At 37.9% G+C, this 8,390-nt stretch overlaps 2 protein-coding genes across 3 annotated transcripts; both read left to right on the top strand.

Annotated features, from left to right (window-relative positions):
* Positions 537 to 2,803, top strand: LOC109837369 (23 kDa jasmonate-induced protein-like). 2 transcript variants are annotated; one of them, XM_020405593.1, is made up of 3 exons: positions 537 to 898; positions 1,969 to 2,108; positions 2,345 to 2,803. In XM_020405593.1, the coding sequence occupies exons 1-3, from the start codon at positions 589 to 591 to the stop codon at positions 2,534 to 2,536; spliced, it is 642 nt and encodes a 213-aa protein (XP_020261182.1). In that variant the 5' UTR covers positions 537 to 588; the 3' UTR covers positions 2,537 to 2,803. The 2 variants fall into 2 exon arrangements, with proteins under 2 accessions (XP_020261182.1, XP_020261181.1); XM_020405592.1 differs by lacking the exons at positions 1,969 to 2,108; positions 2,345 to 2,803 and adding an exon at positions 1,275 to 1,733 and having other exon boundaries at positions 537 to 1,038.
* On the top strand, positions 4,297 to 7,580 carry LOC109837368. The gene is made up of 4 exons (XM_020405591.1): positions 4,297 to 4,691; positions 4,886 to 4,965; positions 6,625 to 6,723; positions 7,370 to 7,580. Exons 1-4 carry the CDS (start codon positions 4,430 to 4,432, stop codon positions 7,460 to 7,462), a joined length of 534 nt encoding a protein of 177 aa, XP_020261180.1. The 5' UTR covers positions 4,297 to 4,429; the 3' UTR covers positions 7,463 to 7,580.

Genomic DNA, 8,390 nt, shown 5'->3' with positions numbered 1-8,390 from the left:
ACTATATTTGTCAAATGTAACTTGTATATATTTACGGTTCATGAATGAATACAATTAAGTATTTGTAGTGTTGTGGGCCCGAGGCCTGCGGAGCCTGGTTCTGACCAAGCACACGAGTTTTTCGTCCCTCGCAGACCTTGGTCTTTCAAAATTTTCTTATTTTTAATACGTGTCTTTGGGTTAATATATAAGCACAAAAGTATACGGTTAATAAATGTCTTTAGATATAAATTTTAAATATTGAAGGCCGAGTTTGGTCTTAATATATAGCAGACTGGTAACAAAATACAAGCACATGGCGACAAATTTGGTGAAAATAAAAAAGCAAATCAATTAAAGCAAAAGGAATGAGGATGTTCTTAAAAAAAAGAATAATAAAAAAATACCATGGTCTTTTTCCTCAGAAATAAGAAAAAAGGACCACAGTCTTTCAAAATATATAATAGTGAGACTTATAGTCTTTCTTTATTAATAAAAAAATGTTCGTTCTATGTGTATATAAATATGCGTTCATTACTCCCTAGTTTCTCATCACACAGCAATATCCTTAGTTACGCAGTTAAACCGTTCAATTCATCAGCAGTCGACATGGCGTCAAACGTGTTCGGCAACCCCATCACCGACGAGACTCTGAAGGCAATGACCAAATACATCGGCAAGAAAATAACGCGCTGCGACCGTGCACACGAGGCTCTTAATATGATATACGCGGAGAGCAAGAACGTGAACGCCCTCCAATTTGCGGAGAAATTGAAGGAGCAGTACGGCAATGGAGTCTCCACGCTTTGTGTGGTCTACAATGCCACCGGTGATCCTATCACTTTAATCAGTACCCACGATTGGCACGGGCATCTCTGGAAAGCCCCCGTCCCGCAAGCTCTTGCCAACGGTCAGTGGGGTGCTTTCCTGCACGTGCATCCCACTCTCGGGATGACAGGATCGTCAGCTGCTGTCGTCTATCGTGGTAAGAATGATGCTGGGGAATACCAAGACTTCATGCTTTCGTGGGTGAACCCGTATTGGCCAGGCTACTGTAAGGTATGTGCATAAGTGGAGCAAGTGTTAAGTGGGTCCCGGTCCATGACATCAAATGTGCACCAAATAAATGCCGAATCATTGAATTTCAAGATTCGTGCACAAATCCAAAACTTGTCATCTTTTGAATACACATTTAATGTCATAGACCATTCTCACCTGATACTTTCTTGTTACACGTGCATACTCTATACTTCGTATGTAAAGCACAATCTAAATTGATGTTTGTACATATGTAGGCCTATACAATGGTTCGTGGAGCAGGTTACTTTACCAACAGATTGGGTCAACTACAAGATAGAACCAACGATGCTGAACTCCAGTGGAGTGATGAATGCAAAGGATGCAAGTCTAGTGTGTCCATCGGTAATAACACTACGGCTGTTTATGAGGCCAAGCTCACTCTTACTTGCGCTGAGGGGACCAAGTAGACTACATATAGCTTCCCATGACGAAAAATAAGCTGCCTACTTAATTAGCAGTAATCAGTATCGAATAAGGTCTTATCGTTGTGGCATTGATATAGTAATAGCCACATATATATATGGGAATAAGGGCAAGCTTGGCGGTCTGTATTCAGTAGAGTCTTCCTATCTTTCTTTTTTTTTTTTGAGTCTGTTGGTGTGCGATGTAATAGTCTTGTCTTCCTATGTGTTGACATATCATCATATTATGAATAAGAATGTGTTATTATCTAACCCCAAGTTTGCAATGTCTCGATTTTGTCTATTATGTCCCGAGTGAAACCTTGAATGAGAATTTTTATTTTTATTATTATTTTTAAGAAAAAAAGGATCATGGGGCGTCGTTGACGCATGACCCCAGGCCTAATGTCATACTTTGAAAATATCATATCATATTGTTCTTCTCCAATTAATGGTGATACTATGATGATGCAAAAAAGATTGTCAATTGCTCCTAACGGTCAGTGGGGTGCTTTCCTGCACGTGCATCCCACTCTCGGGATGACAGGATCGTCAGCTGCTGTCGTCTATCGTGGTAAGAATGATGCTGGGGAATACCAAGACTTCATGCTTTCGTGGGTGAACCCGTATTGGCCAGGCTACTGTAAGGTATGTGCATAAGTGGAGCAAGTGTTAAGTGGGTCCCGGTCCATGACATCAAATGTGCACCAAATAAATGCCGAATCATTGAATTTCAAGATTCGTGCACAAATCCAAAACTTGTCATCTTTTGAATACACATTTAATGTCATAGACCATTCTCACCTGATACTTTCTTGTTACACGTGCATACTCTATACTTCGTATGTAAAGCACAATCTAAATTGATGTTTGTACATATGTAGGCCTATACAATGGTTCGTGGAGCAGGTTACTTTACCAACAGATTGGGTCAACTACAAGATAGAACCAACGATGCTGAACTCCAGTGGAGTGATGAATGCAAAGGATGCAAGTCTAGTGTGTCCATCGGTAATAACACTACGGCTGTTTATGAGGCCAAGCTCACTCTTACTTGCGCTGAGGGGACCAAGTAGACTACATATAGCTTCCCATGACGAAAAATAAGCTGCCTACTTAATTAGCAGTAATCAGTATCGAATAAGGTCTTATCGTTGTGGCATTGATATAGTAATAGCCACATATATATATGGGAATAAGGGCAAGCTTGGCGGTCTGTATTCAGTAGAGTCTTCCTATCTTTCTTTTTTTTTTTTGAGTCTGTTGGTGTGCGATGTAATAGTCTTGTCTTCCTATGTGTTGACATATCATCATATTATGAATAAGAATGTGTTATTATCTAACCCCAAGTTTGCAATGTCTCGATTTTGTCTATTATGTCCCGAGTGAAACCTTGAATGAGAATTTTTATTTTTATTATTATTTTTAAGAAAAAAAGGATCATGGGGCGTCGTTGACGCATGACCCCAGGCCTAATGTCATACTTTGAAAATATCATATCATATTGTTCTTCTCCAATTAATGGTGATACTATGATGATGCAAAAAAGATTGTCAATTGCTCCTTGCGCCCTGCGGAGCTTCTCATATATCTCAGACGTAGTGGTCCTTCATCGTGTCTAGTTTAGAGAAGAACCTCGCACCAAAAATACTTAAATAACATATAATTTTGATGGCCACTGACTGGCTGAGTCGTTATCCATTAATATCGAATTATTACTCCCATTACCAGTCTACTGTTGCAAAAGAGGCGAAAAATCGCATGAAAAAGTTGTAGGACCATCGGTCGATTGATAACAATGATCAGTCGACCGATAACGGACCATCGATCGACTTTTAACAATGATCAGTTGACCGATAACGGGCACACTGCAGGAAAACTGAAAAATTCCATTGGACAGTCGACTGATGTGCTATGTCGGTCGACCGATGAACACCTACCGGTCGACTCATAAGGCTTCATCAGTCGACCGATAGCGGGTTATTGGGATGAATTGTTTCCTAGCTTGTTTTGGATTTAGTTGTTTATATAAATAGAAACATGTTTGTTAGGGTTTTTAATCAGAGAAAATAGAGTTGTTTGAGCACTTTGAGACGGAGATTATTGAGAGAGAGTGAGATCTTGTTGGTTAGGGTTATTGTGAGTGTTTGAGAGTTGTAACCAATTGTGTTTCTCCTCCATATAGTGAAATCTCCATATCCTCTCCTCGTAGACGTAGGTAACTTGCCGAACCACGTAAATCTCTGTGTTTGTGGTTGGTTTTGGTCGTTTCATTGTGAATTGTGCTCGTGGTGTTCTTTATTCGTTGCTTACCGACTCGTTGTGAATTTGTGCACGCTTCCGTCGGGCCCAACATCTACATCTGACTATTCACCATCTTCCCTTGATATTGGAAGAAAGCATGTTGTGTAACGGGTACACACATATGTACAGTGTGGATTCAGTATTTTTCAAAAAGTGGTATCACTTTGTAAATGATACTTAGATACCGCAAAGTTTTCTGTTTTGGCCGTTATATACTTCGTGCACTAGTAGAAAAATGAACAAACTAGACGGAACAAACTAGACGGAATTTTTTTCCGTCTACTTTGAGGCAAACTAGACGGAAAAAATTCCGTCTAGTTTGTTCCGTCTACTTTGAATCAATCTAGACGGAAAATTCCGTCTAGATTGACAAACTAGACGATTTATTTTTCTTTTTATAAATAATACCCAACCTAGACGGAAATTCCGTCTAGATTTATGCAACCTAGACGGAATTTCCGTCTAGATTGCCTAAAAAATTTACGGACCTCCCCCTCGCTTTTTTCATTTCCCCGCCTATTTTTTTCATTCCCCGCCTCAGTTTATTCCCCTCTCCATCTAAAAACCCCCAAACCGACCTAATCCCCAAATCTCTCTCTCTTTCATCCCTAAAGACCTTTCCCCATTCCTTATTCGCCATTCTAATCGCCAAAAACTCGCCGACGATGAGATCTTCGATCGCGGAGAAGCCCCTGTTCCTTGCCGTCGCCGCCTACACCCTCATCGCCGACGCTCGCTCCTCCGCCGCCTTCGAATCCGATGGTTCCTCGTCTCTCCCCTCCCCTCTGCTCGCGGCCCGCGCCATTCGCGCCTCCGCCGCTCACCGCGACGCCTCCTCCGTCTCCTCCGCCTACGACGAGCCCCTCGCCGGAGCTGGCAATAGAAACCCTAAGCATCACGAGATCCTCCACCTACGCCACTCACCAGGTTCGTGTATGTAATTCTTTCTTGTAATCGCAATTTTGGAAATTTACGCTCTTTTTATGTAGAAGAAGTATTCCTGACAAATATAATTTGGGAATTAGGAGAGGGATCTGGTAAAATTTGTTGATTACGAGGGTCTTAGGTTGCGATTGGTTCCACTGGATTTCACATTTGTTTGTCCTTTCCTTTTGCGACAGAGATTACTGCTTTCAGTGATCGCTATTCAGAGTTTGAGAAGCTAAATACAAAGGTCTTGGGTGTTTCAGTTGACAGCATGGTACGTTTCTCACTCTTCAAGTAGGCAAGATGTTGAATTACTTTATTTGAACTCATACAACTCCATGCTGTTTCGAAGATGCTTATTAGTTCATCTTAGTCAAAGTCCTATAGAGAAGCATTTGTTTGTTCGTGTTCCGATTCCAAGATAAGGTTGAGCATAGTCTAACCCACAAAAAAGAGCAATTATTGGTTCTGTACAGTAAGCAGACTTTTTGATTTATTTACCTGGCCCTCCAAAATATCACCAACCCCTTTAAGCCTTTGAAATTTGGTAATGACAAATCATTTAAGTTTTTAATGTAGAAAATATATGGAAATAAGTTGTGTCTGTACATCTCTTTGTTGCCTGGTGTTCACAAATGTATATTAGAGCCATAACATAACGAAACCTTTTAACAATTTGATGTTTCCAAGATAATGCATTAAGCAAGACATTTTTGTGAAAGGTTTTCTATTGCAGTAGTTTCCTCCATGATATCAAACAACCAATTTCTGGCATTTTATAGCTACTAAACAAGAGTATGACAAAGTGTTGTTTGATCCTGAATAAGCTACACACACACACGCAGATATAGATGTGTGTGTGTACACACGCAGCGTAAACATATTTAATGCCTTCATGTCTAGAATTTGAAATTCAGATTTATTCTATGGACAAGGTATTCCAGTTTCTCTGTGGTATTTCTAATGCTGAATCCAAAGGACGTTTATATATCAAACTGCTTTAACATTAAATTCATAATTTAAAATACTCAAGACCAGTTCACAAGTACTTATTTCTTAACATAAATTCTGAGTGTCTGTCAACTTAACCTACTTTAGCATAAAATTCATTGTGCGAGTATCTAACAGCTATTTCTATGATAGAGTGTTGATTCCGGACCATGTAATAATCAGATTGTCCATATTTATGCAAAGTTAATTATTTTAGGCTTGTTTAAAGCCGAATTCCTTGTTGACCTTAATTATTTTAGGTTTGTTTTGACAAAGAAAAGCAATTTCCAGACGAAATAATGGATAAATTATTACAGGTGAATTCTAGATACCCCCCTCATCAATATTTTCAGTAGCCTTTATCACTTCGCAACTATTTATTAGCTCTTAAAACACAAAGATTGGTGTTTTAAGAAGAATAAATTACAGAAAATCTCCCTCTCCCTCGTGAATCCAGAGGGGTGCACATTATTACTGGTCTTCATAGGTTTCATCTTAGTTGGTTGACATTATAATCAAATTATTATTTCTTTATTCTAAACTTTTGATTCATCCTACTTTTGATTTCATCTTAGTTGGTTGACATTAGAATCTGGATCTCGGCTTTAAACTCGTTAGCGTTTTGGTGTTTGAAGAGCAAAATATATGTTTTTGTTGTGATTAGGCCTTGTTTGAGTTTGTTGTGATTTCATTTGTGCCGTGACTTGAATTAAATCATCGGAGGAAATTTTCATGTTAAGTTCGAACAGTTCTGCTTCAGGTGTTGCCAAAATTAGTATTACTGTAAAGCCGGTGTAAGTTATTCCTCAGTAACTTATTTTCTTTCTTGATATGAGGTCTCATCTGTGTTATTGGTCAGAATAAGATGCTTATGTCTGTTAGTTGAGTATGATTATATTATATTCTATACATCTCTATGTAAATAAGTTATGTTACGCTCTAGTATTCTGTGGTGCACAGTGATCGTCATTTGGCAGATCATTTTGGAGGGAAGCTTCACTTAGGCTATATGCAGATTCGGGAGAAATTAGCAGAAATGCAGGTAAAATTTTACAAATTTTCTTGGTTGTACCAGTTTACCGTTCTTACATATTCACCAGCTATGGCTTTAGATGGTTGAGTTGTACATCAGCAGATAAAAAAATGCAATTGAAAATTTAGCATGCTGTAATAGTTATAATTGAAATTAGCATGCTGATATAGTTGAAATGCACTAAATAATTTTGACATTTTTGTTCAGAATTAAGATGCTACTTTTCCATACCTGTATCTGTACTTTAAAAAAAATGAATATCCATACTTGTTCCATAATTCCTTTAAAATGTGGGTACTGATATGGATAATAGTAAATTGTTTAACACATTTTAACATATATTCAATTACGTGAAAATCTTGTATGCATATCCAAGTGTACAAGAGTAATACAACTGCATATAGATTAAGTCTACTAAGTAATGATTAATGCTCCACCATAGACATAAGAGCACCAGACATGACAATGCCAACACCAACACCAATAGTCCTTTATTCCAAAATTTTCTGTAGTGTATTTCATGGCATGGACTAATTGATGTTGAATTTCAGAGTGATGTTAAGAAGCTAATATTCCTGATCATTATTTAATGTATCATTTTTTGTAGTGTATTTCATGGCATGGACTAATTGATGTTGAATTTTGTATAATGTAGGATCAAGGAGGAAGAAACATGATGCTTCAACAAATTGGAGGAGTAAATGCAATTGGATTCTATAAATTATGCAAAGTTCATCAAGTTATGTAAACAATTGTATTTTTTATAATCTATGTAAAAAATTTATGTATCTTTCTAGTATTTTGGTGAATGTATTATTTGAATATAATTATATTTGATATTGAAATATAATTAGATCAATTGTGTTGGATATGAATATGATTTGTTGTTGTGCAATATTGTGTACATGTGATATTATATAGCGTGCAGCGTAGTTTTCACACACAAAAAAAAAAACTACTGTAGCAGAGCAATCTAGACGGAGACGGAATTCCGTCTAGGTTGCTTCAACCTAGACGGAATTCCGTCTAGGTTGCTACTGTAGCAACAGTAGCAACCTAAACGGGATTCCGTCTAGGTTGAAGCAACCTAGACGGAATTTCGTCTGGATTGCCAACCTAGACGGAATTCCGTCTAGTTTGAAGCAATCTAGACGGAAGCAAAATAAACCACTCAAACTAGACGGAATTCCGTCTAGATGACCTAATCTAGACGGAATTGCAATCAACCTAGACGGAAATTTCCGTCTAGGTTGATCGTTTTTCTACTAGTGGTGGCAAATAAATATCATAAGTTGTCTAAAATTGGCACATTAATATTTTCAATCATACAAGTGTGAAAATTTTCTATCATGCCCCCAAAATGTGCATCATATTTTGAGATGCATGACGACGGCATGTGTGAAGGCACATGCCAAACCTGTGGTGCGCTTCCATATTACAATTAAAACTGTCAAGAAAGAAACTTTATTAGAAGTCTCCAAGCAAAACTACATCAATGTCACTCTAATAAGTCAAAGACTCTTATTACATAACGTTTAAGATGACAACTATAAAACTCTCAGCATTAAAGTACTCTCTAATAGGTCCTTCACATGTCCCCATATTTCCAAACTATAGATAAAGCTATCTAATTATCATCTAAAAAAAAGTTAAAAATATTGGGTTGAGTTTACACC

The sequence above is a fragment of the Asparagus officinalis genome, chromosome 4 (genome assembly GCF_001876935.1).
Source record: "Asparagus officinalis chromosome 4, Aspof.V1, whole genome shotgun sequence".
In the NCBI taxonomy this organism is placed as follows: Eukaryota; Viridiplantae; Streptophyta; class Magnoliopsida; order Asparagales; family Asparagaceae; genus Asparagus; species Asparagus officinalis.
This window is presented reverse-complemented; position numbering and strand designations above follow the sequence as displayed.

What these genes read in the sequence shown, in the direction of transcription:
- LOC109837369 (XM_020405593.1), top strand. Translation starts at nt 589, where the DNA reads ATGGCGTCAAACGTGTTCGGCAACCCCATCACCGACGAGACTCTGAAG. An exon ending in TCTTGCCAACGGTCAGTGGG is followed by an intron (nt 899 to 1,968) that starts GTGCTTTCCTGC and finishes ACGGTCAGTGGG; the next exon opens with GTGCTTTCCTGCACGTGCAT. An exon ending in ATTGGCCAGGCTACTGTAAG is followed by an intron (nt 2,109 to 2,344) that starts GTATGTGCATAA and finishes GTACATATGTAG; the next exon opens with GCCTATACAATGGTTCGTGG.
- LOC109837368 (XM_020405591.1), top strand. Translation starts at nt 4,430, where the DNA reads ATGAGATCTTCGATCGCGGAGAAGCCCCTGTTCCTTGCCGTCGCCGCC. An exon ending in CCACCTACGCCACTCACCAG is followed by an intron (nt 4,692 to 4,885) that starts GTTCGTGTATGT and finishes CTTTTGCGACAG; the next exon opens with AGATTACTGCTTTCAGTGAT. An exon ending in AGAAATTAGCAGAAATGCAG is followed by an intron (nt 6,724 to 7,369) that starts GTAAAATTTTAC and finishes TGTATAATGTAG; the next exon opens with GATCAAGGAGGAAGAAACAT.